The sequence below is a fragment of the Amblyomma mixtum genome, chromosome 4, assembly GCF_055824585.1.
Source record: "Amblyomma mixtum isolate Tamu chromosome 4, ASM5582458v1, whole genome shotgun sequence".
NCBI classification, from domain to species: Eukaryota; Metazoa; Arthropoda; class Arachnida; order Ixodida; family Ixodidae; genus Amblyomma; species Amblyomma mixtum.
In genome coordinates, this window is record NC_143015.1 from 8,251,995 (window position 1) to 8,279,816 (window position 27,822).

The 27,822-nt window shown below is 49.2% G+C and overlaps 1 protein-coding gene across 2 annotated transcripts in view; it reads left to right on the top strand.

Moving 5' to 3' along the window:
• LOC149345626 (alpha-N-acetyl-neuraminyl-2,3-beta-galactosyl-1,3-N-acetyl-galactosaminide alpha-2,6-sialyltransferase-like) overlaps nucleotides 1-26,603 on the top strand; it is a 71,670-nt gene extending 45,067 nt beyond the window's left edge. For both annotated transcript variants that reach the window (XM_089586144.1, XM_089586143.1), the window contains exons 2-7: nucleotides 7,942-8,237; nucleotides 11,016-11,120; nucleotides 14,034-14,169; nucleotides 14,869-15,093; nucleotides 18,001-18,114; nucleotides 25,411-26,603. In XM_089586144.1, the coding sequence (XP_089442270.1) occupies nucleotides 7,946-8,237; nucleotides 11,016-11,120; nucleotides 14,034-14,169; nucleotides 14,869-15,093; nucleotides 18,001-18,114; nucleotides 25,411-25,654 (1,116 nt within the window). In that variant the 5' untranslated portion in view covers nucleotides 7,942-7,945 and the 3' untranslated portion in view covers nucleotides 25,655-26,603. The remainder of the gene's footprint in view (nucleotides 1-7,941; nucleotides 8,238-11,015; nucleotides 11,121-14,033; nucleotides 14,170-14,868; nucleotides 15,094-18,000; nucleotides 18,115-25,410) is intronic.
• Nucleotides 26,604-27,822: the final 1,219 nt, after the last annotated feature.

Consider the following 27,822-nt stretch of genomic DNA (forward strand, 5'->3'; position numbering starts at 1 on the left):
CTGAGCCCAACCAGTTGCGCACGAAATTGCCCGTCCTTCAGCGAATGTATCAACTTCATCATCATTATCATCAGCATGACTACGCCCACTACAGGACAAATGCCTCTACCATATACGCCAGACCTTTTGAATGAACGATTTGTTTCGGAGCTAGCTGATGGCTCGAAACAATTCAGGGGGGGGGAGGGGGGAGCACTTTGTTCCCTTAAAGTGCGGTGAGGCGAAAGCCTTAAGCGCGGTGTTGCTGCTTGTGTCACTGATTTGTGGTTAAGATGTTAATTAAGTACTCAATTGTTTGTGAATCTTAAATGCTGGAGACACTGGAGGGCATTTGGCAGGCAGCCATCTGATTCGACGCCTTTCTGCAAACACTCTCCAGCGTCGTAGACAAGGAGAACTACATATGCGTTGGCAGGAATTAGCGTAGCCATTAGCACGCTCGGCTGGAGAACGGAAAGATGGTGGTACGAATCCCATCGTGCACAAAGATTTTTTTTTTCTGGTCTGACTAGAAAAGGGTTACTCCTCTGCTGACAACCTTCTGTAGACAACGACGAGGCATTAAAGGCTTTACCCTTAATATGCAGGGGAACTGCAGCCGACAAATAAACGCCACGCAGCAAAGAAGACAACTAAAGGTGTGCACCGAAGGTAAAACGGAGCACGCGAGTGGTGGCCGAAATGAGAATAAACTGCGTTCCAGCGCCCCCTATCAGCAGAACACCGAGGGGGCGTCGGCACATCCGGCTGACCCATCTGGGGGATCTGATGCCCGCCTTATCGTCGGCAGCAGCGAAGCAACGCTGCTACCACCACTGCTTGCCAGAAGCACTTGCAATGCTTAACGCAAACAAGGGTTTACTGTTTGCGCGCATCGTGCAGAAAAGCTTGCCTTCGGCGGCGTGCGCTTTCTGCTTCGTCAGGAATGCCGCCATTTTCAGTCTGCGTGACCGCCGTTGTTTGCGCTTCACTTTGCGGAGAGTTTGTTGCGCTATAGAGTACAAAAGCTAGTGCATCGGTTTGGCAAGTGTGGTATCAAAGAATAGCATGCATATGTTGGCTCCGTTGTCTTTATGATATGAATGCTAAACGGCACAGCCCCGCCGCGTGGCTCAGTGGTTACGGCGCTCTGCTGCTGACCCGAAAGACGCCGGTTAGATATCGGTCGCGGGAGCCGAATTTCGATGGAGGCGGAGTTCTGGAGGCCATTGTACTGTGCGATGTCAGTGCGCGTCAAAGAGCCGCAGGTGGTCGAACTTTCCGGAGCCCGTCACTACGGCGTTCCTCGTAGTCTCAGTCGCTTTGGGGCGTTAAACCCCCATAAATAAACGAATAAACAGCACAGCAAGTGAGGTAATTGAAGACCAGTTGATTCAGCACAGATTGGCTTTGTTACACCTGAGAAAACAAAGTTAAACAAATCTGCGTAGAAAAATAATGTTGTCTCTCCTCGAGTCGTCATCGATCGGTTATATTTTGAGCATGTATTTATATCACATATACAATTCGCAGTCACACATGGATGCTATCATTTTTTCATGCGTCCCCTGGAGGCCAAGCGAAATTTCAACCGCACTTGCCAAACAAACAACAAGGAAAGGGGGAAGGTATGCTGTGTGAAGGCTGGTGATCAGCAGTCGCGTTGACGAAGAAGAGAGCGTGCAACGCACAGCGCGAGAATGGGTTGCAGTTTAACTCTAGGCGTGTTCGGATGCAGTGACAGCTTAGATTAAGATTTTGGCTTATGCTGATGACGTTATCCTTTTCTGCTCTGATAAAAAGTGTCTGCTCGAGGTTTTGCATGTAACTGAGCAGTTTTCGGATAGTGCGGGAGCGTCCCTTAACTTGATAAATCAATGGGTTCTGGGTAGATCACTGGGGTACAAAACCAGGATTTTTTGGCGGCATCAGGTGGGACTTCGAAGATTTATAGCATTTGGGGGATCCCTTGCATCAGTATCGTAATAGTGGGCTTCACTGGGATTCTCAGATCTCGGTAGTTTGTACATGTAAGGGTTTTATATTGTCATTGTCGTGTTCGTCGACCAAGCGACGCCAGGCCGCGCCAACAGCCCTTGCCTCCTCCGCGCAGACCCGCCGCCCGCTTCCAAGAAACAAGCGCGGGCCGGCCGCTCCCACAAAAGCAGGCATGCGTCTGTCTCCCCCGACGACATCGGATCCCCACAGCCCGTCGACTGACGCATTCCACAGCAGCGGAAGTGCTTCTTGTGCACTCGCTCTCTCTCTCTCTCTCTCCTTCTCCCTCTACGGTAATAAACCCCCAGTCTACACCCAGCAACTGCCTTGAGAGGTTCCTCGCATGCGGGGCTCCCCACGCCCCGAACTAACACAACCATTAACACTGGCGACGAGAAGTAGGATCTAGAACGCACGCAGTTCGAAGTGTCACCGATGGCTACTGGAGGACTACACGGTAAAATCGAGCATTTTAACGGCAAGAATTGGGCATCGTGGATACAGCGCCTCGCCTTCTACTTCGTGGCAAATGACGTCTCCAACGAAGCAAAGAAGCGCGCGCTCCTCCTGACGCTATGCGGAGCCGACACCTTCGAGACTGCCTGCGCGCTGGTCGCACCGAAGACTCCTGGAGAAGTCAGCTATGAAGATCTGGTCACACTTCTCCAGAAGCACTTCGATCCCAGACCATCTGAGCTGTACAGCCGGTACGTTTTTCAGCGACGTGACCAGCTGCCGGAGGAGTCGATCAGCAGCTACGTCGCAGCCCTCAGAGGTTTGACAGCCGATTGCAACTTTGGGGTGCTAACGACAACGTCTGCAACATCGACGCCTCCGACAGAAAGCGATACAGCCGTCGTAACGAACCCCACCATGCTGCCCCAGGACGTCATGCTTCGCGACAGGTTCGTGTGCGGGATCCGCGACGAGCACCTGCAACAGAGACTGTTCGCGGAGAAAGATTTGACGTTCCAACGTGCTTTGGACCTAGCTCTGTCATCAGAAAGTGCGTCAAGGCAGCAGCGAGGACTCAAGGGAGCGACGAGCTCCGCAGAAGTGCACAAGACTTCTCAACCCACAAAGGAATGCAAGAACGCACCGCAGCAACGGCGTTGCTACCGATGTGACGGCTTGCACGACGCTGCTACCTGCAAGTTCAGGACAGCTCAATGCCGCTTTTGTTCCAAGAAGGGTCACATCGAGAACGCTTGCATCACTCGGAAGAAGAAAGGCAAGGGAGACAAGTCTAACACCAGGCAAGGAACGCACAGTGTGTGCGCTCAGTCCGCGAGCAACGACACTACGCACAGCGATCCATGCTACGAGCTTCACGCAGTAAGTGGGCGAAAACACTGCCCCAAATACCTTGTTGTCGTTGAAGTCGAGGGAAGGCACCTAACGTTCGAAGTCGACACGGGTGCATCATGTTCTCTGATCAGCGAGGCTGTTTACCACCAAACATGGCCAACGAACGCCCCGAAGCTTTCGAGAGAACCCCTTGACCTACGCACTTGGTCGGGAGAGGAACTTCGCACCCTCGGATCAGCACAAGTTCGTGTGCGATTTAAATCAAAGGAATGTGTGCTACCCCTGCTGGTGATGAAAGGAACTGGCTGCAACTTGCTAGGACGTGACTTGTTTTCGGCGCTGCACATCTGCGTGCAGGGAATTAACCAGGTAGCTGAGCCAAGTGAAAAGCTCCGGGAGGTTCTCGCACGCCATCCTGATGTATTCAAACAAGACATCGACGGCTACGTGGGACCTTTGGTTCATTTGGACTTGGAAGAAGGCGCAAAGCCAAAGTTCTGTAAGGCACGTCCAGTACCTCTAGCCTACCAAGAGCCAATGGAGGAAGAGCTCGACCGTCTGCAAAAGCAAGGCATCTTGGAGCCGACGCAACATGCCGTGATGGCCACACCTTTAGTGTGGGTGCGCAAAAGGGACGGCACATTTCGCGTTTGCGGCGACTACAGGAGCACGGTAAACGCAGTGGTCAAGAAGACGGCGTACCCGCTACCGACAACCGCGGAAGTATTCGCAAAGTTGCGGGGTGGCACCATCTTCTCAACGCTTGACCTCTACCAGGCCTATCAACAGCTCAAGGTCGACGACGAGACAGCCGCATTGCTCACCGTCAACACCACCAAGGGATTGTTCAGGGTGAACCGGCTGCCTTTCGGAGTTTCTGCTGCTCCTGCCATCTTCCAGCGTATGATGGAGACAACACTAGCAGGAATTCCAGGGGTGAGTGTTTACCTTGACGATATCATTGTCAGTGGAAAAGACACTACAGAGCATGCGCAACGTCTGGACCAAGTCCTGTCGAGGCTAAGCGAGAAAGGGTTGCGCCTCAAGCAAGAGAAATGCCGCTTCGGCATAAGCTCAGTCGAGTTCTTAGGACACAAGATTGACGCTAAGGGTGTCCACACGACCGAGGAAAAGGTCCAGGCAGTCCTTCACGCGCCGAAACCGACTGACAAGACCTCTCTGCAGGCCTTCCTAGGGCTCCTAGCATTCTATGATCGGTTTTTGAAGAACAGAGCTACGGTTGCCGCAGATCTATACAAGCTCCTTGAGAAGAACAGGCCCTGGGCGTGGGAGAAAAAGCACCAGACTGCGTTCGATGCGCTTAAGAGGTTGATACGATCTTCAACAGTGCTTGCGCATTATGACGAGACAAAGCCTCTCCTTCTGTCCGTGGATGCGTCACCATATGGCGTCGGCGCAATTCTCGCTCAGAAAGATGCGTCCGGCAGAGAGGCTCCCATTGCTTTCGCGTCGCGAACTTTGGGAAGCGCGGAGAAAAACTACTCCCAGCTGGACAAGGAGGGTCTCGCGGTGGTTTATGGCGTAAGCCACTTTCACCAGTATATCGCTGGCCGGCACGTGACCGTATTAACGGATCACCAACCGCTCCTGGGCATCATGGGAGAAAAGAAACAGTTACCTCAGGTGCTCTCACCTAGGATGACCCGATGGTGTTTAAAGCTAGCCACGCACGACTACGATTTGGTGTACAGGCCTGGACGCCTGCACCAAAATGCTGACGCACTCAGCAGGCTGCCACTGCCCGCCCAGGTAGATGAACCATGCCCACCTGGAGATGTGCTCATGCTGGCTCCCACGCCAAGCTTCGAATTGTCCCCACGTCAACTCGCGGAAATGACCCAGGAAGACCCGTTACTATCCCGCGTAGTGAGAGCTGTCGCTATTGGAGAGCTGCACAGGTTGCCCAAACAGGAATTTTCGGCGTTCACTAAGCTTGTACCTGAGCTTTCGCTACAAGAAGGTTGCCTTCTTAGAGGTATCAGACTGGTCGTTCCGGCGAAAGCGAGGAAAGACGTGCTCGGCGCGGCACACTCTGGTCACAGGGGCATAGTTGCTATGAAGGCATGCGCTCGAAGCTATTTCTGGTGGCCCGGTGTCGACAAAGACATCGAGAACCTGGTCAAAAGGTGTTCGGCTTGCTGCCAGCATCAAAGAGCGCCACCCAAGGCACCACCTCCCGATTGGAAGCGCGCGACAGCACCATGGCACACAATCCACGCTGACTTCGCGGGCCCCGTGGAAGGAAGGATGCTGCTAATTGTTGTCGACGCGTACAGCAAATGGCTCGAAGTGCACTGCATGCGAAACATACAGTCATCGACTTTGATCGAGGAACTACGAAACCTGTTCGCGACGTTCGGCCTTCCCGAAAGGCTGGTAACAGACAACGGTCCGTCCTTTGTTTCTACGGAAATGGAAAATTTCCTAAAGAAGAACGGGGTGACGCACATTACGAGTGCGCCCTATCATCCAGCCACTAATGGGCAAGCCGAAAGAATGGTTTTCGAGACGAAGCAGGCTTTGGCCAAGGACCAGTTTGGAACATTCGCGTGCAGACTGGCTCGATTTCTGCTCAAGCAGCACACAACGATTTCAGCGACGACGGGCAGAACGCCAGCCGCACTCATGTTCGGTCGCGAGCTCACAACGGCACTCACACGCATTCAGCCACGACCTGCTGAGGAAGCGACCTCTGACCACAGCGTGGCTAATTCGCCGAGAGGAGTGCACGTAGGACAACCGGTCTTTATCCGCAACTTCACAGGAAGCCCTGCTTGGATTGAAGGAACCGTATTAAAGAGGCTCGGACATCGATCTTGGCTAATCAAGTCTAAAAACGGAACGGTTCGTCGGCACCTGGATCACATTAAGCCAGGTGCAGCAGCCTACCCGACGGATGATCCGCCGCCAGACCATCGGACGAACGGACCAGCAGCAAGCGAACAATACACTGTGCCGGCTCCGTACGTGATCCCGCTGCCAGCGGAAACTTCGCCTGTGTTCGATCGGCCTACAGCGCCCCCCTCCGAACATGGAGAACCGGCGGCCAGTCTGGACGACCGTGCGACGCAACCTTGCGGAGTCCAACCCAACGGGTCCACGCAACAGCAAGCGCTACGACCCCAGCGTGAACGGCGCCCGCCCGACCGATACGGTGACCACAGATGTCGTGTTCGTCGACCAAGCGACGCCAGGCCGCGCCAACAGCCCTTGCCTCCTCCGCGCAGACCCGCCGCCCGCTTCCAAGAAACAAGCGCGGGCCGGCCGCTCCCACAAAAGCAGGCATGCGTCTGTCTCCCCCGACGACATCGGATCCCCACAGCCCGTCGACTGACGCATTCCACAGCAGCGGAAGTGCTTCTTGTGCACTCGCTCTCTCTCTCTCTCTCTCTCTCCTTCTCCCTCTACGGTAATAAACCCCCAGTCTACACCCAGCAACTGCCTTGAGAGGTTCCTCGCATGCGGGGCTCCCCACGCCCCGAACTAACACAACCATTAACAGTCATAGAGCTATCTGAGCCGCTAGCTGCCTGTGCCGCACTCGAGCATGATTAGCTTAAGCAGTGCATAATTCTACTGGTGTGGCACCACAGGGACAGAGACAGAGTGACAACAACACAAGTGCTCACTAACAACTGACAAAATTTATTGAAAACAAAAAATATATAGCCAAAACCTATGGTTACATGCACAGTCATAACACGGTTACAAAGGTTACAGGCAAGAACACACATTAAATCACAACGAATCTACCTGTTATCATGGTTTAGTGTTCTTTGAAGTTAATCAACCTCGGTGTCAAGCAGCAGCAAGGATGGCAAACTCACGCGTACATCTGCTGACTTCCTTATGCGGAAGGCCTCCATAATCTCCCGGGAAGCCTTATCTTTATGCTTCCAGAGAACGCGCGTTTCCTTGAACAACGGGGCACACTTGTGGCTTTTTACATGCTTAGTCAGGTGCGTCCCCGAACCCCCGTCAAGTGACCTGGCGTGCACCTGGAGGCGTACATTTAGACAGCGTCCCGTCTGCCCCGTGTAGTGTCGACCGCATGTTAGGGGAATAGAATACACCACACCGCAAGCACAGTCCACAAACGGGTTGGAGTGCTTCACCCCACAAGCGTTCCTTTTCCCCCGCGGTGCGTCACACCTCTCAATGGCGGCACATATCCGCCCTACCTTATTCTTGGCTGAAAATACCAAGTCCACCTCATAACGGCGAGCCACCTTTTTAGCAGGTAGATTCGTCGTGATTTAACGTGTGTTCTTGCCTGTAACCTTTGTAACCGTGTTATGATTGTGCATGTGACCATAGGTTTTGGCTATATATTTTTTGTGTTTTCAATAAATTTTGTCAGTTGTTATTGGGCACTTGTGTTGTTGTCACTATGTCTCTGTCCCTGTCCCTGTGGTGCCGCATCAGTATGAATTCGTACCAACTCGCCCAATTTTCAACCCTTTTGAACATTCACACCCTCCACGAAGGTGAAAATAAAGTAATTTATTATTATTATTTTTATAATTATCATTATTAATATTGTTATAATTATTATGAGTGCATTCTTACTGAAACAGACTGTTACAAACTTACTGTCTGTGCCTTAATACCAGTATGCACGCCTGTCCTCTGCAGTGCCATGTGGCGCCTGCTACGCCGCTCCCTCGTTCCGGCCGTGCTGTGGCTGGCGTGCCTGCTGTGCACGCTCCAGCTGCTCGCCGGTTTCGCCAACGACCGCCAGGGGGAGCTGGTCGACACCGCGCACAGGCTGCGACCCCGGCACGTGGGTGGGGAGCCCGAGGTGCGGGGCCGCACCTATCAGCGGCACGGCGCAGAGCCGCTGGATGCGCGCCATCGCGAACTCCATCGGGAGCGGCTGAGGCTCAACCGGCTCGCGCGGCCGCACCTGGTGGCTCGCAGGCAGATATTCAGTGAGTGGCTGCGTCGGATGCCTTCGAACAGCTCCCTTAATGCGTCACGGAATGCCCGGACTACAAAAATTCAGGGGGCACTTTGGCTCTCTAAAGTTCTGCAAGGCGAAAGCCTTTCCTGGCGCACTGTTTTTTATTTTATTTTTTAATTGTCATGTTTGATTTTTTCATTTTATTTATGTTCCTGTCAGATTTTTGTTTTCTTAATTGTATTTTTTTATTTTTTTAGGTAGGAAACCCATGCATTCACTAGATGCGCCTTTATTCATGCCCTAACCCTGAGCCTTCGTGGCGGAGTGGTAGCGTCTCCGCTCGAAATGCCAAAGGCCCTGGTTCGATTCGAGGCACTGGTTCGAGTTTTTTTAAAGTAGAGACGCCGAAACGCGGACAGACTTGCTATTATTCCTTAGTCATGACAGTATGAGGCATTAAAGGCTTTCGCCTCAAAACTAGTGGCACACTTCTGCTTAGAAGTGTGTATTTGCACAAAGAGGAAAGTGACGAATATGGAACACATACCACGTATGTAGTGCGCTTTTCGCATGTGTTCCTTGCTTTTTCCTCTTTTCTTCGCGCGGAAATATACTTCTAAGAATGATTGGTTGATTGGTTTATTGGGGTTTAACGTCCCAAAGCAACTCAGGCTATGAGGGACGCCGTAGTGAAGGGCTCCGGAAATTTAGACCACCTGGGGTTCTTTAACGTGCACTGATACCGCACAGCACACGGGCCTCTAGAATTTCGCCTCCATCGAAATTCGGCCGCCGCGGCCGGGATCGAACCCGTGTCTTTAGGGTCAGCAGCCAAGCGCCATAACCCCTGAGCCACCGCGGAGGGATACTTCTAAGAATGAACGAACTCGCATAAAGCAAGTATTATTTGTACAATTCTGCTAAATTATCGGCCGCCACGGTTCATTTTCTCAATTCAGTGCCAGTTTCAGCATCAGTTAAACAGTTGGTATGGCTTCATGATTAAAATACAGCGCAAAAAACGACGGACAAGAAGAAAGGTAGACACGGGATGAGCGCTGCCCTGTGCACTCCCGACTGTTCCCGTTCTGTGTCTACCTTTCTGCTTGTCCGTCGTTTTGTTTTGCGCTGTTTTAGCATTTAGTGCATTATCGACTGCATTGCAGCACTCTGCATTCATTCCTTTTTCAAATCTGCGATAGCTACATACCAATCATGTCGCAGGCGGTGGGCGACTAAAATCACATTTTCTGTAGCAGAGCAGCAGTTTCGGTTAGTTCGTGAATTCTCGTGGTGAAAAAACAGGGCAGACTGGGCGGGGCACGCAAGAAAAGGAAAACTGCGCACGCGCTGTGGTTTCTAGAACGTGCGTGTTGCGTCCCGTTCGCGCTGTTTTTTCACCATGCACATTATAAAGCGACAGCTGTAACTGGAACGTCATTGGTGCCAGCGATAGTAGTTATAGAAATCTGGAAGCTAACGCAAGAGCAAGAAGGCGGAAGAGAGGGAGCGAAAGATGAAAAAGCACAAGAGGAATAGGAAGAAAAGGAACAAGGCGAACAAGAGAAACAAACAAGATGAAGGGAAAATCCTGGTGAGAAAGAGAAAGGGTGTAAGAGAAAAATGAGAATTATAAAGGGGAGAAGAAGGAAAACGCAGAAAAAAGAGATGAAGAAAGAGGAGAAAATAGAGGGAGTGAATGAGTGAAAAACTTTATTGTCGCAAGGGGATTCTCCTAACGAAGGTAGGCACCTCAATCCAGGGCCCCAGTGGCCTTTGCCTTTTTGCGAGCTCTGTCGATCAGTTTGAGCTGCTCTTCAGGCTTCGAGCTGGAGGGCGCAGCCTCCCGCTGCTCCGGTGTTGGTGTGTTGTGATCACGGCACTCGCGGAATGTGTTCAGTGATCCGTATCGTAGGTTAGCCGGTCTTTATTTACAAACCATTGTTTCTCTCTATGGTTACTAGTGATGACAAGGAAGCCAGGCACCAACCATACAGGCACAGCCATGGCGCTTCTGCTCCCACAAGGGATCATTTTCCTTTTTGAATAGACTAGTCATCTCTGCTCGTAGAGGGAAATTCGGTTGTAAATGAGCCAGTGTGATCAAGGACACAGTGAGAGGTCACACAACTACAGGTCTGCCGTGTATGGATGCCCGTTCGCGTACGCTGCCCCACAGCTAATTTTAGAGCAGATCAGACGGTCCGTTTATTTTGTAGAACCTATAGAATAGGTGTTCGCTGTACAATAGAAATCACCCAATGTTTTCACCAGTCTTTGCGAAACCCTCCCATCTCACATGTCAGCGGATGTTGCCGAGATATCCCATAATCCGACCAACGTGTCTCTCAAGGATGAGGCCCACCTAGGAAGCCATGCAACGTTCCACGAATTGAATACAGTGGTCTCACTTATCACATTCTGCGCCAACTCCACCAGTGCTTCCTGCATACTAAACCAGAAATCTCCCGTACTCCTACCACTATGATACTAAACGCTAGAATGACAACAATTGAACACAGCATTTGACGACGTCTGTTATTTTACTTGTGGGTAGCACCCACATGGTATAACTAGCAGAGATATGTCAAATCTCGCGCAAAGTGTAGAACTGTGAAAACGATATCCATTGCAATGTCGATGGCTGCTGTGGCTCGTTGGAACTTCATCCGCAATAACTAAATCGCTCGTGTCGTGGGCACAGGAGGAAGCCATCACAAACAACACTGGTAGCATTTAACGCGCAATTGCAGGTAAAGAAAGACCGTTTCAGGTATGACAGCAGTGATCGATTGTCCCACCGCAGGCGCATCATCATCCCAAGCCAGCGCCTCTGACTTCCTCGGACGGGACCATGAAGACGCCTGGCCGAACGTCAACTGCACCACCTGCTCCCTGGTCGGCTACTCCGGTGAGCCCAGGCTTGCACAGTTTTAGGAGGTTCATGTGCGACTCTGGAGTAGATTGTGGCTGACAGCGCTTAGGCACACGGATAGGGGACAGAATGAGAAAAGACGATGGCACAGGCGCTGAACTTCTAGTTTTTTTGCAGAACCACCGAAACACTGCATATATACCCAAAACACAGGTGCCAACAGGCGGCGATTTTATGCACTCGGGGCAAGAAGTGATATGACAAGTAGCCGTAAAACAAAAAAAAAAACTAGAAACGCAAAGCCACAGGATAGAACAGATAAGGATAAAATCTGAACAAGGTGAGAGAAAAATTTTATAAACAGGATATTTTGAAAAGAGAGGGTATATATGCAGGGTTTCGGCGGTTCTGGAATGCAGTTGAAATTCAGAGCCTGTGCTGTCATCTTTTCGGTTTATGAACCCTTTTCGTGTGTCTAGGCGTTCTCAACCGCAATGGATCAGCGCCGCCTAGCCCGACAGCTTGTCCTATTCTGGAATAAAGCAGCAGGTAGTGCCTTGAAAATGTGCACGACAACGAATAATTGACATTACCTGTCTGAATGCGTAGGTTTTGAAGCCGGAATATTCACTACGCATTATAATGCAAGCAGTTGACACAGAGCGTGCTTTTCCTGATTTAAAAATACAGGGACTGGAAACGACTATCCGAGCAGATAGTCATCATTCTCACAGGTGGGATCTGTGCGTATGCATGCGCAGCAGTTGAGTACGCGATCGTTACTGCGTGTACGATATTATTTGTCATCAGATGTCCATGACATTATTTTCTTAAATTCAGTATGTGCTGGGATTGGCGCTAACAAAACATGGCTCAGCGACAAAGTATAGTCGACATTGATATAGACTTTGCCTGATCGCAATGCCCCATGTAAATTCATCTACCGAACCTAGATGAAGAACGAACGGCTTGCATACATTGTCAGGACTGCAACTGACGACTTATTATTGCGAAGCAATACTACTTTCACTTTCAGCTCCTCGCGTGGCGAGGCCGCGGTAGCTACCATTGACCTTGAGCGGCGCGCCTAGCGGTGTGACGTCACAGCTGCAAGAGCAGGGCTCCAACTTGTGCCGTCGCGAGGCGAGGCCGCGCGTGGTGGCTGCTGCCTAACTCCTGCGCCCGCCGCGCGCGGCGCGGATTGGATGGAATTGGATTAGATAAGATTTGATTAGATTGGATTGGATTGAACTGTATAACCGATGCATCACCACAAGTCTAACCACAAGCACCACTACCAGCTACACTACCAGCTGAACCATGGCGTAGGTACGGATATTGCTTTCGCAATTACCGGGCTTAACCAAGCTAAGCCACAGCCATCTTTCTACTTCCAAGCGCCTGAACAGTCAGGGATTACCCTTAGTATCACGAAAATCTGCTGAGATTGCATTTACGCAAAATCTATCTCCCGCTGCCTAATAACTGTGAACGGAGGTGTGATTTCATGTACCGCCCACAACAGATTATACGATCGATTATAGGCAACAGACAACAGAAAAACAAACGATTATATGATATAGTATATAGGATATAGGCCAAGACACATCAGGATGTCAAAAAAAATACTTACTTTGGCCAAACCGTTTCTGCCGACTCTGCAGGCTTCATAGGTGGTCTCTTGAAGTTTTGAGTATGAATTTTATTTTGCCACCGAAAAATGCCTCATCTGCTGTAGGGCCATCGGCAAAATTGCAAAAAAAAAAAGCCAGAGAAATAGTTTTTACTGAGAGCACTAAATGAATGGAGGTGTGCTCAGGGTTCACTTAACTGCTGACTGGCGAAAACTAGGCCCAACAAAGCACGGAAAACAACTCAGAGGAACGAGAGCAGTCGGCTATCACCTGGCTTGTGATAAGGAGCGACTAAGTGCAGCACTCTATCTTCTGATGACTGAATCTTCCAAACAGCCATCCTAAAACACCGACAACAATTATAACGTTGTAGCAACTATCACGCTCGGTCATGGCAGTTCCAGAAAACTATTCGCATCTCGCGTGCAAAGGTGGTGACAAGGCCACAAGGTGACAGCGACGAATCAAAGAAGACAACGTTACATACTTTCGCGTAAATGTGCCAAAGTTGGGGAACAGAAAAGCCCGTTAATAATTATCTTTCGCTCGCATCTAACACTAATATTGCCGCGTATACTACAGCGCATTGGAACAACGTCGTATAGCAGCTGCGGCGAGACACGGTGCGTTGAAACCTCGTGGATACGTCGCAGCTGCTATATTCGGGCAGGTTTTGCCTTGTAGAAACGAACAAAATAACGTGCCTGTTATGAGCTGAATCATCACATGGGCTCATTGCTGCCTAAAAACTTCCGCGTACGCCCAAGGTAGGTTGCGTTATCTAGCGAACTGAGACGCAAGTTGGTGTTGGAGAATCTACTTGTGCAAGGTGACGGCGAACCGAGCGGCGGGTTTTCTTCAAAACAAACCAGGAGCTTTTGACTCCTGCCTGTTTGCATATTACCGACATTACTCCTTTTAAGCCAGAAGGAAACCAAAGGTATCTGGGTTAATCAGCGGTGCTAGCCACGACCTCATTATCCTGGGAAATATCGTCATGTTTTCTCTCCTCTACTAACTCGTGACCAACCCGACAACGTTTTATCCTTGCTTTGTGGCCGAACTATTACCGTAACACGTCATCTGTTCTCTTCTCTGAATGGCCGCTCATGTCAATGTACATCCCATTTCAGCTAGAATTTATTTGCACGGCTTTCTTTCTTTGTCCATACTTCCCTTTCGGTGCCCACTAACGTTACCTTGACACATTTCGCCGTGCGGCCTTTCATCTAATTTCATGGTTTCTCAAATAGCCATACTTTTATGAGAACTGTTTAAAGAGCACCTTGGTTACCGGGTTCGGGCTTGACCGCAGGTCATCTTCTTGGCTCTGGCTTGGGCAACTCCGTAGACGCGGCGGAGTGTGTCGTCCGGCTGGGCCACTCCCCAGGTGAAGGTTATCACAAAGACGTCGGCAGCAAGACTACCTTCCGCCTGCTGCACGCGGACACGTAAGTGTGAGCTTAATAGTTTGAACGAAATTGCGTCACTCGTTGAAGATGCATGTCTTCTCCTTGTTTGTCCTACTATTGTCGAACGCACCGCACTGCGCTCATGAAAGGGAACCTCTGGAACTCATGTTGACATTGTAAAAGTACTGAAAGAGGCGCCACGCATTCATACCGAGATAAGCTTGTACTTTTCTTAGAATTCGGGACGAAAAAAGGCACCTCAGATAACTCTACTCAGAGCACAGAAAGATTAACAGCCTTGATCCACTTTCAAGCGTCACTTTCAGTGTTACACGCAATTCGTCGTAATTAGCGCTCCCTGTTGCGCTTTGTGCTGTTCCTCTGTCGTCCTTGTCTTTTTTCGCGCTCTGGAATTGGAAGCATGAGAAAGCAGCTTTCCCAACAATTCATTTTGAGCAACTCCCTATGGTTGTATGCTCCGGTCAGTACCGTATGCGCAAAGACAGAGACGTACAAAAAAACATCGTTGTCCGCAAGGGGGTTGAAGTGAAACGCGATCCTTGTAAGAAAGCTTATGTGAGCTTTAAGTTGGCTAAAATATCTCTCCGTTAAACATGCAATCTCGCATGACACACCACATGTTCCCAATTCGACACTAGACTTGCGAGCGCCTTCGCTTTGTCATCGATTGTAGATGTGCACGTCTACTGCACCCCCCCCCCCCCCCCCCCCCCGCAGGCTTCACGATCTCCTGAAGCGAGGCCGGCGACCGGAGCGCTTCGCCAGTGGACCGCTTGCCTCCGATCACCTGGTGATGTTCGGCACGCCGAGGAAAGCCACCCCAGCCTCTCTACGAACACGGCTGGAGAGCATCGGTGGCGGTCAACCACGTCTGCTAAGTCTTCGGAGGAGCGCGGAACATGCAGCCGCAAAGAGCCTCGCCCAGCACGCGGGCACTCTAGGGTGAGCCATCGCGTTTTTACGACTCTAAATTACTCATATCTTGCCACCGCATTAATTATCGTCCTAAAAATATCGGTGCCGCGATACTATTTACGGAAAAGATATAGTCAGCGCGGATTATCTTTTATTGGGCTGGGCCTAGAAACGAGCACTTCCGGAGATAATGGCGCTCTGTGTGCTCTCACAGGCGGGGGCAGTGGTATCGCTGCGTAGTCACGTAAACGAGGTCAATGACCGCATACAAATATGAACATATTTGATAGGCTGTACGCTAAAAAGACGTTCACAGGAAAAAAGATAGAGACGACAGGAAAGAAGCGCTTCTTTCCTGTCGTCTCTATCTTTTTTCCTGTGAACGTCTTTTTAGCGCACAGCCTATCAAATATGTATATGTACAAACTAGCCCCTCGAAAAGCCTTACACAAACATGAAAGGACATGCGTGATCCATCTGGTGGAGCAAATACCAGCTTACTGTCTAGCGATCCTTGGCAAATATATTTTATTTTCCGGAATGTTTATCTAGTGAACTTTTAACCGTGACCGCGCATCATGTAGACTGTGTTGAGACAAAGCGTCGAAGTAGCGCAGGTAATCGCACGTACAGGGTCAATCACACTTAGAGGGAACACGGTTCCGCGTGGCTGCGCACACGCGGAGCTCCATTGCGACCAAGCCGGTGGCAGACCCGTGCAAAGGGGCAGATGACACGAAGCACCACGTCGAGGTCTCTCTTCTCGTGCGCCACTCTGCATGGATTCATGAACAGGTTAGAGGCAACAGCACTCCGCAGGTACGTGGCCACGCGGAGCCATGTTCCCTCTAAGTGATCACTGATTGACCCTGTACCTATAATATCTTATAAGCATTCTTTATGCCGATGCCCCGCTACAACAAGCAATGCCTTCTGAATCAGTTTTGCCGAAAAATGTACCGACAACTGTGCTTGCGGCAGCTTTGTGTGTGAAGACTTTTGGTTTAAATCAATTCCCTGCTTCCGGCTTCTCCAGCCTTGTCATAAAAGTTTTAGGGACTCAATTCTTGCGATTACAACAGGCGCTACAGCTGCGCAGCACAAGAGAACAGCGCTAGTGGCTGGTCATTGCGCAGCTTTCCTAGACACAAGCAACTACCGACAACTATTCGCCGCCCGTATAGGGATGTCCGCGTAACTGAGTGGGGACATTTTTAACTTGTAATTTTGAGACACGCCGATACTATGCAGCGAGATTGTGTGCGAACACGGTGATAAAGTTCTCTCTTCCTCACGGCTCCAAAATATTACCCCGGAAGTGTTTCCAACGCTCACATTTCCTAGTATTAAAGGACACAGATAAGCAATGCGACGTACCTAACATTCCAAATTCCTGCGGTTCAGTGTTCAGAGCCGCGCGGCATGTGGTGACAGCCGGGCAAGCCAAAAGCGTTTGTCCAGATTTTCTGGGCTTACATAGGTAGTTTCCGAAGACCTACTGCTTTTTGCTACAACAGCTGCTGCCTATTAATGAAAAACTGGAGAATTCATGAGAATTGAGGTTAAAACCGAGGCCATCGCACAAGCGACGCGCCTCTGTATCAGCTGCACCTGTAAGGGTACGCGACTTGTCATGCGGTGTATTGCAGGTATGACATACAGCTTACGGCTTTAGCAAACTGTCGGGCTTAATAACACATTTATTAGTGCAAAAAATTGGCGGTAGGTTGCCGCAAGCGATGTGGAACTCCTTGGGCACGAATGAATTGGCACCTTCAGCAGAATCAGACATGCACCTTCAACGGATTGATGTGCGCGAAAGTCTTGGTCCGTTTTGCTACAAGGAGAGAGTATTTATGGACATTGTTGCTTTTCAGAGCGTTAGCTGTTTTTAGCTCGTTCCTCGCTTTAGCACCGTCGTCGCTGTCCGGAGCGCCACCTGCCTTGGTTGGCAGGTAGCATAGTGGGGAGAGGAAAATCTCCCTTCATTTTTAGCGGTGAGGAATGAGCAGGACATTGGGACGAGAAGCAAAGTTGAGAGAAAGAAATTTCTCTCTGCACTTTTAGGGCACAGGAAACAGTGGGAAAGTAGGAGAGAGAGTGGCAGGCGAAGGATGGGCTAGTGGCCTGGGCTTCCATCACGGCTGGTGGAGGTGGTTGATTCAAAACTCATCGACAGACTAGTATGGGTACAAATGTCCGCGGCCCGTTGCCCGGCTTTCTTAGGGTTGTGCGCTTGGAATATGCTCCGCAAGCCCCACTGCGCTCTTTCGCGTAAATCCAGTTTCTAACACCTCAGCCTGCGAAGGTGGTTCGTGTTACCTTGTTCACACAGGGGTTCAAGTTCAGATTCATACTGCGTAACCAACGAGTCTAAACAGACGTATTCGTTCACTGTCACTGCTGCTCGCTTCAGAGTTCGCTTCAGAGTATCACTGCAGTCTGGGACAATTCCGGATTCACTTCCGGCTGTCTGACTTATGGAGCAAAAAAACATGTCAGTGAAACATTATTTGCTTTCGAACTACAGCTAAGGCTTAAGCATTCCCGTTGCATACTTGTAGCCATTTTGCGTTTTTTTTTCACTCAGGTATTGTGTTTCGAGCAGGAGGTTCCTAGCGGATAGCAGCCACATCTCAGGGTCGTTTATAGGACTCTCAATGAATCAGTGTTTAGACGCCATATAAGTAACCCAGCTTTCTCAAGTGTCTTTATCGTCGTTTCACTTCTCATTAACAATCAAATTAGAATAGGATAATGCATGCCTTGTCTTCAAGACAACTCAGACACCCTTCCGCGATGGCCTAGCACAGCTTGTAACCTGTGCGCTGATCCCATTACAGTGATGGCAAAATTAATGCATTCGTTACAAAATATCTGTTGTACTTCTCTCAGTGGGTCGGATGGCAGTGAACAGTAGGTCCTACATTACAGGTACCAGCTATCTGGAGCAGAGCCATCAACGCTCTGGTACGCCATCAAGCTGACTGAGACTATTGGCTGCCAGTCCCTTGCTGTGTTCGGAGTGCCTGAGCCGAAAGTATGCAAGTAAGTGCCTGAAGATTTACACACATACTAGTAATGAAGAGTGTTGCGGCTCGAGGTAGCGTGTTGAGTCGTCGGGCTGAAAAAAGTCTGAAACCAGGGCCCAGAGCCAATGGATGAACCTATTACCCAAGGTTCAGAGCTACACTAGATGAACCTATTACCGAAGGTCCAGAGCGTTCGTGCCCACTTTGGTCGCAGGTTATATAGCCCAAGGCTCCGCCCTTTCACCAGGCGACAATCCATCGCGACACAAAAGATCGGCACTAGCACAGCCATCGAAGACCTGTTGAGCCCTTTCACTAGGCGGCAAATCTTCGTGGCACAAAAGATCGCCACCACACGTCACTGCCAACCAAGCCACCTGTTGAGAGCCCGCACGTGGGAACTGGCGAGGAAGATGCCAAGTCCGCATCACGATAGCATTGTGTTCGCCGCTCGCGTCCATCGAACACAGGTGTGGCCTGTTGACGTCTCAGACGCAGCTGGGCCGGCTTCCTCTGATTCGTTCCGGGCTTTTTTTCAGTCGAGGGGCAAACCATCTTCCCCGGTCGTCGGTCCCACTAGAAGGTCGTTGGCACCGAGCCGTGGGATCATCTTGGGGGTCAAACATCCCGTAGAGATGGTGCTACTGTTGAATCCACCTCCGTTTCATCTCGGGTCTCAAGAAGGGTCGTAACAGCTACCTCCCCCGCCAGACGAGTCTCGGCGAGTAGCAGTCATCGCTGCTGCACGAAGAGACGACTTGGGCCAATTGCTCGCTGAAGTATGTCAGAAGCCCTCTGCCGCTCGCAACGTGGTCTTCTATTACATCGGCCAAAATCTTTGAGGTGTCTCTGAAACCTCAACCACATGCGCAAGCAAGCACTCAACTTCCCTCCGAGCAAACCAGTTCCAAAAGAGGGTGCTATAATCCGGTTAGTGTAGCCGTTGTGAATAGCTCACACTGAAAACTCCCAGGACCCACGCAAGCTGAAAAAAAACCGAACCTGCTACTGTACAGCTTCACTTTCAAAACCGCACGAAAAAACTATTAGTAGAAATTTTGGCTCATAAAGAGCATTCCGGACTGCTAAAAAAAAGAACAGCTAAGAAGTCCGCGTCCCTTCCGGCATGTACTTAAAAAAAAGTAAACAGCTCCAAAAGCTACATAACTGAGTGATAATCACAAACTTTACAAAGACCACTCAGCATTACCACTAAAAACTGTAAACTCGTTTGCCTTCACGCCTGTCTCGTTTTTTACAGTGAGTCAATGCACAAAAAAAAGGCGAACACTTATTCCCCGAATTGGACAGTCTTCAGCCGCGCCCTGCGCGGTCGTGGTCGGATGGCCGGTCTACAAACAGGTGCTTCAAGAAAACTGCGGGGTTGATTGGTTCCGCCTCCGCTCGACCTACTGCGGAAAGGGTGCCTCCTCCATTTCTTTGTCCCTGCCTGCCGCGACCCCCTCCGACTCACGCGCTCTCTGCGGCGCCCTTTTGTGTGGCTTTCGCGCCCTATTCTTCGTAACGCTAGTAACGCATAGCATGCGTCACGTGTCCAACGACTACGCCGTCTGTCGCTCTTTCGGCCCGCAAGGGCAGTCACCTGGGCTTTCATCGGGCCCATCCGCCTTCGAGAAAATGACACTGTGGGTTTTTCCTTTCCAGAAGTGCAAGATGCCGGGCTAGTTGGTAATCCATGATGAAATAACAGCGCAAGGAACGGGACGAAAACACGAAGGAAGAAGACACAGACACGGGCGCTGACTAACAACTGAAATTTTATTTCGAAGCAGGACACATATATAAAGTACAAAGAGGGGGGTGTGTCCAAGGCGATCCTGCACAATCACCGAAACAGTGTAGTCACGTCCAAGGGTAAAAACGATAAAAAGGTGAAAAAGCCGAAAGAAAGACAAAAAGCGATAAAACCACGGTGTAAGAGGCCGGGACGGAAGTAAAAGCGATGAAAACGGATATCCACATAGCCAAAAAGCAAAAAAAACAGCGTTAAACTAACGGTGAAAAACGGGACTAAAATCGCGGCACAAGGTGATTAACAAAAAAGACAGAGAGGGGCATTTGTTCTTAAATCTTGTTCTTAAATGCCCCTCTCTGTCTTTTTTGTTAATCACCTTGTGCCGCGATTTTAGTCCCGTTTTTCACCGTTAGTTTAACGCTGTTTTTTTTGCTTTTTGGCTATGTGGATATCCGTTTTCATCGTTTTCATCGCTTTTACTTCCGTCCCGGCCTCTTACACCGTGGTTTTATCGCTTTTTGTCTTTCTTTCGGCTTTTTCACCTTTTTATCGTTTTTACCCTTGGACGTGACTACACTGTTTCGGTGATTGTGCAGGATCGCCTTGGACACACCCCCCTCTTTGTACTTTATATATGTGTCCTGCTTCGAAATAAAATTTCAGTTGTTAGTCAGCGCCCGTGTCTGTGTCTTCTTCCTTCGTGTTTTCGTCCCGTTCCTTGCGCTGTTATTTCATCATTTTCCTTTCCCTCAACAGTTCTCGCGGTGCTGTCCCGAGTTAATTTGCCGGCCTTCGTATCAGCATCTACACCTGCCGTATCATTTCTCAAAGGCTTGTCGCGTTCGCGATGTTTCTTGGGTAGCGACGCTACTCGTGCTTTACTCTGAGTGCTAGGCGGCGGATTAACTGACGAATCGCCTACTCTGGTGGTTTCGTCTGAGCTGCAAAGCTCATTTTCCTGCTGTTTTACTATCGGAGCAGCATCCTCCTCATTCCGGACAACAGAAACAATCTCGTCTGTACGGCACTTTTCGGCGAGCGTTTCGCTCCTGCCTGGCGCTTCACTGTTGCCGTCAGGCAAAATCCCGTTCACTCTTTGTGCCCCTTAGTACCGCCTCAACTTCCTGACTGCTAGTGCTCGCCAGCTGCACCAGCGGTGTCCCTTCTCTGGCTCTGTCATTTCTTTCACACCGAACCTCACTGCATTCTTTCTGGCGCGGGACCTCTGCCTTATCTGCCAACGCGCCATCTGTCTCAGGGCTAACAGTAAGCGTTTCTCCCATCTCATCTTCCCTGCATGGCTTCCCGTTCACTACCAGGTCATGCATGTAAGGTTTCAGCAGCTTCATGTTTTCATCGCAGTCACTGACATACGAGAACGCCACCTTTTCTTTTCGGCAGTTCATTGCTATGTGACCCCGCTCATTGCATCTGTAACAAGTGAGCGGCCTCCTAGCCTCAAACGCGGCCTTTTCTTTCTGTGCTTTGGCCACTTTTGCACCCTTCTCACTGTCGTCCTGTTTTTGAGGTTTGTGGTAAGGAACCTTCCTTTCTTTCTTCTCGACTGTAGAGCTCGCAAAGTGCCTCTCGGGACGATAATTCGCACTCTTTCCGAAATTACGGGGCCTATCAACTCTAGTGGTGTTGCTAAACTGCCGGCGCGAAGCATACTCCTCAGCGAGTTCGGCAGCTTTCGTCGCCGACGCTACGTTGTCCGGGTCCCTTAGCCAATTTCTCTCCTCTTCAGGAAGGCAGTTGTAAAACTGCTCCAACAAAATTCTCTCAACTACAGCGTCCCGGTCACTATATGACTCCGTACTCCTTAGCCACTCAACCAAGTTCACTTTCAAATTGTATAAGAAATCGGGATAGCTCTCGTTCCTCGACTTCTTAGCTCCCCGAAATATTTGCCTGAACGCCTCGGCGCTAAGTCTATACTTTCGTAGAAGGCAAGCCTTGACCTTCTCGTAGTTGTTGTCCGCGTCCTCCCTGCTGAGCCGCGCGACAACCTCCGCTGCCTCGCAGGGCAGAACCGTCAGTAACCTTTGAGACCAAGTTTCTTGACTGTAGGCGAAGTTCTCGCAGGTTCGTTCAAAATTTGCAAGATACAGACCGATATCCCTTGATACCACATATGGCTGCATGTGCTTAGACATCCTGAACCCTGTCTCCTTGCTGAGAAGAGATACCACTTGCTGGGTACAACCGCCCAACCTCTTGCTCAACTCTTCTTCTAATTTACTGAGCTCAGCCTTTTTCTTCAGTAATTTTGCTTCACTCTCACGTGCGCGCTGACGCCACTTTTCATCTCTCTCTCGCTCCTCCTGCTGTCTGAGCTGCTCTTCTTCTCGCTCTTTCTGCTGTCTGAGCTGCTCTTCCTTTTTTTGTTTATGAGACTCCACTCTTCAATGAGCTCCTCATCATCTGCCCCCAAATCAGTAATGGCCTGAATTATCACGGGTTTGCGTGCCAAACCCCTTGTCTCAATCCCCAATTCCTCACACAACAGCAACAGGTCCGGCTCCTGCAGTTCCCGTAGGTTCATGATAGCCATGAGTCTCAGCTATTTCCAAAACAACTATGCAAAAATACCAACCTCTAGGATTTAAGCACAGGTGTCTACCAGTTCTAAATTTTAACCATCTTTTAGAACCTTTTATTTATTTATTGATACTGCGATCTTTTCCTGGTCCACATCAAAGGGCTGCGATCTTTTCCTGGTCCACCTGGTCCACATCAAAGGGAAAGCCAAGCACTCACCCACACACGTGATCATGACCCGAGACAGCTCAACTCTCGCTGGCCGACCGTTGATGTCGCTTGTGGCTTCAAATTCCCATCGCTGATCCACTAGTTGTCGGGACTTCCAGGCCTCGAATCCCACCGCTGTTCACCAGTTGTTGCGGCCAGAGGTAGCGTGTTGAGTCGTCGGGCTGAGGAAAGTCTGAAGCCAGGGCCCAAAGCCAATGGATGAACCTATTACCCAAGGTTCAGAGCCACACTGGATGAACCTATTACCGAAGGTCCAGAGCGTTCGTGCCCACTTTGGTCGCAGGTTATATAGCCCAAGGCTCCGCCCTTTCACCAGGCGACAATCCATCGCGACACAAAAGATCGGCACTAGCACAGCCATCGAAGACCTGTTGAGCTCTTTCACTAGGCGGCAAATCTTCGTGGCACAAAAGATCGCCACCACACGTCACTGCCAACCTGTTGAGAGCCCGCACGTGGGAACTGGCGAGGAAGATGCCAAGTCCGCATCACGATAGCATTGTGTTCGCCGCTCGCGTCCATCGAACACAGGTGTGGCCTGTTGACGTCGCAGACGCAGCTGGGCCGGCTTCCTCTGATTCGTTCCGGGCTTTTTTTCAGTCGAGGGGCAAACCATCTTCCCCGGTCGTCGGTCCCTCTAGAAGGTCGTTGGCAGCGAGCCGTGGGGTCATCTTGGGGGTCAAACATCCCGTACAGATGGTGCTACTGTTGAATCCACCTCCGTTTCATCTCGGGTCTCAAGATGGGTCGTAACAAGAGAAAGTAATCTAAGGCAGCTTTTGTGTCAGACAGGGAAGCTTATCTAAAGTCCGCTGCGACTTGTACGTACAACAAAATTTTAGCAGCAACAACAATTGGTGGTTCAGAGATTTTGAAGACTGGATGTCTCTCATGGTGCTTCCTACTTGATTACAGTAAATACATATTGTCAGGTTAACTTTGTGTTTTGTTTGCTCAGGTTATCACGGGAAAGTTATGGAGGTATCGCAGTTTTATGTGTCCGTGGGCGCCGATTATCGAGATTAGCTAGCACGAAACCAGGACAAACGTAGGGAACACATCAGCTGTAGTTCATGGTCTTCCCTTCCTGTGTCGTTTGCGCGTTTCTTGCATTTGTCTTCAAGTCTATGGGCAGTTAATTTTTGCTTTAGTTAAAGAGACTTTTTTGGCATTTTACCTAAGGGGCTCTAAGCTATGCTCGTAACAGGCAGCGGTGTAACCGGTTATTTTGTTTCACACGATGTGTCCAATGAGAATTGCACCAACTAGCGCACAATAGTGCCACTTTGTAAGAAAATTTTTGCTCTATGTTAAAAGAAGGATGCGGTTTTTTTCTTGGCTATAAGATTCTGAGCCAACAATTAATAAGCCTTTGTGTTGACATGCTCTGTACATCTGACGAGGAAAGTTTGTTTTACGCTGGGACTAAACAGATCCTTATATCCTCTGGAACTGGATGGGCAGAAATCGACAGAGGTAATATTTAGGCAGCATACGCGATCCAGTCTGGCCACAAGAATATCTGTCTCCGAGAAAAGTTTTTTTCTTTTTCATTTTAAAATACTCTGTTCAATTCAGTTCACCACATACCCACAGGCAGCCAGACATCATTTCGTCTGCTATTACAGGATGGTTCCGGCTTAGACTCAGCGGGAGCCACACTGCTTTTCGGCTACGCGAAACCTTATTGTCTATATCGTGTTCGCCCTGAGGTTAAACAAAAACCACGCAAAATACGTTACCACTGATTTTACTTGTCAACGTGCATACATTCCCTTTCCCGTCGGGGAAAAAATATGTTCCTGCAGAGAAATACGTGTTTAGATAAAATGAAAAAATGACTCAGAATGTTTATATCATTTGATTCGGAGCAAAAGCTCAAGCTTTTTTTTTGCTTTTGCTGAGTGGGAATGAGAGGCATTCGCACTAGGCACTTACATGTATCCTTCACAACGAAAACGAGACGATATTGCTAGGCTCTGAACGTCCGCATTAGATATTTCACTCTAAAAGCATGTTTCCGGCAGCATTATTTTTGCTGCTTGGATATTCCTATTTCTCAGTTCTCGGGCATCTAGAATGCAGATTTGCTGATTACTTTCATACTTCACCACCGGACGTTGTAAGTGTCTTTGTAGTACCCGGCCGTCAGCCGCTCGTTTTGATTTGTTTCTCCGACTTTAATTTTTTGGCTTATTTGCAGACAGTCCTATCCACGTAGTGAAAGAACAGATATTGTGATATGGTCTCCCTCCCCCGACTGTTCAGGGTGGCCTACATGAGATGCTCCACCGTAATCGCCTTTTGCTTTACCACGCACAATAACCGAATGGAACGCTTTGCCATCAGAAATTGCCACAGAATCTGATCTAAATAAATTCCAACATCTTATGCACTCATGTTTCAACAACTAAAAAGGTATTTTTTTAGCGTTCTTTTCTTCTGCCTTGTCTTCTTTTTATTTTATAATTTTTGTTTTGTACTTCAGCGCACCTTTTCCAGTGTCGTCTTTTTCTTTTTCTAGCGGTGCTGTTATTTATGCTCAAATTTTGCTGTTATGTGCATTGTTGCGACCCTTTCTGTGAATGCCTATTTATGATTAATATTTTGTGATTTCTATTTTATTTTAGTGCAATATTTTTAACCTTATAACAATGCTTTGTACTTACTCCCCCCCCCCCCATGTAATACCCTCAAATGAGGGTCTTTGGGGGTATTTTGAATAAATAAATAAATAAATAAATAAATAAATAAATAAATAAATAAATGCTTCTTATTCTGCAGGCAACATCGTAACGAGCCATCGCGCTCCATTTTCTGGGAGTACTCATCCCGCCCGCAGTGCATGGATGGCCTAGACGCAGGTCACAACGAGGACCCACTGAGGCCAGATTCTGGTCAGCTAAGCCTAGTGGACCGCCGGGCTGTAGCTGGTTGGCTGCACTCGAAAGCAGCGTCGAACGTGCAGTTCTTGGCACCGGCTTGGAGATCACTACGACATGTTTCAACAGCCCCAGCTCCCACATGACACCCCAGTATGTGTACTGGGCCATCATATCTAGGTGCATTGCAGCTTCACCAAGGATTACGCACAAGGCCACCCTGCCTGCCGAGAAAGTGGCACCCCAACGGCTGCTCCTGGCCACTTTCATTAACGTCTCCAGATTAGACGTTGCTCAACACTACAAGCAAGCAGTCAAAGTTTGTGTGGCAGGTAGCCCGAAATACTGAGGCAAAAGCTTTGTGTGACAACCTTCATTATTGCTGGTTGTGCTAAGTTCGATCCTGTTGCCATCTCGAACAAGTGTGATGTTTTGTGCCGTTGTGGAGGACAGAGAAACACATCGCGCATGGACCAACCGTGGAGACATTATACCGTGAACTGCAGATTCTCACAGTTTTGAAGTGCAAAAATGGCAGCATAGAGATGCTAACTGGTTCACTTTCTTGCAAACTCATGTTGCGGAGTGGCTGACTGACTGCGATGCTGTAATAGAAACTGCTACTCGTACTCAGAAACGGCTTGCCTAGCTCTCTGGCTATGGCTAACAGCCGCGTGGATGTTTTCATTGCATTCATCGATGGCCCGAAGCCCTGTGTGAACCTTGGAAACTTATGGAGAAGTGGCCTTAGCCTCCTATCCATAACCTCTTCAGAAGGCTGTGCTACAGGGATGTCCGCCTGTGCTTTTCCTCTTAAGAGAAAGCACACATGAGCATTTTGTTTGTTTTCTGCTCTTTTTTTACAGCTAAATGAGACATGTGAAAAATGCCATTCGCACACGTTACGAATGCCGACTATTATAAGGTGGTGAGCGAAAACTATGTGCCTCTCTACAGACTGCCCTCTTGTGTCTATGTACATCTCCTGTGCAGTCTGTGCACTTGTTTTACGTGCAGCGCGACAGCAGAAGAAAGCAAATGAGAGCTTCAAAGGCGAGGCGGACAAGTGGCACTGAATAAACGACATGACACGTGGTGGTCTTCGCTTTATTGTGGTCTTGAAAAATTTATATTCTCTGAGAGAGCAGCTTTGCTAAGACAGATAGAAATCTCATCATCCTCGTTAGACGTTCCTTGCAAAGTGGTGGCTTTTTTCTCAAATTTCACACCAAAACGTGATTGAAAGGTGTTCTTGACCTCAGCAATAGCAGCATATGCATGATACTTAAAAAGAACAATAAACTCAGTACTTCGGTGATACCCTCCATGAAAACATCATTTACAGTGCTTACTCTTCGCTAACACCGTTGCATCAAAATAACTATTTCTGAATACGCTTAATTGTAAATGTGACCTCTATTTCTATAGTATCCAGGTGTCTTCAAGGTTGCATACATGGTAGAAAAAGGTGTGCTCTTGACATTACTGCTGTCATTGTTAATATTATCAGCAGCCACATGGCAACGACCGAGACGAAGCATCTGAACAATGTTTACGTTTAGTCGTCGGCTTTTGTCGGGATCACAAATCTTTCTGTGCGATAGTGCCACGCATCCTATGTGAGAGAGGGCAGGCTTTCTACGGAACACGGACGGCAGGGATGACACAAGTGCAGATGTTTCATGCACCCGATGAGATGGAGAGAAAGAAAACATTTATTGGGAATCTTCGTCCTTGATGTTCCCTCGAAGACACCGAAGGCTTTGCTGCAACCTCGGCCTTGTCCGCTATCTTCGTCCGGACGGTCGAATTTTTGCTGAGCAGCATAGTTTTCCACTGATCGAGGGTAGTTGTAGACTGAATTATCTTGGCATAGCCAAATCTACATGCCATTTAGTTTTCTCCCTACATGTCTTGATAATGGGCGTGCGGAGTGTCGAGTATGCTAGGTGTTTCAGCGTACATTTCCAAAAAATTCTTGCAAATATTGGGTTCAATATAGCAAGAAAAAAGGTGTAAGATCACACTCTCAGCCCTGGCGGACACAGTATGCTGCAAAACCCCTCTAATTATCCAAGTAATCAACAAAAAACCAAAAATTAATTTTTTAATTATCGTAGCTGCAGGCCCACTTGGGAGTTTGATGCCCTGAACAAGACGATGTCATATCAGTTGAAAAATTCAATTTCTAGAGGTCTGCAGCTCGAAAAATCCAACGCTTTTTCCCGCACGCAATAGAAGCTGAGCGCACGAGCAGCGCCGGAAATATGGCGTGAGTGAATCGTGCGCTGGTGACATGTCGCAATGAATGCAG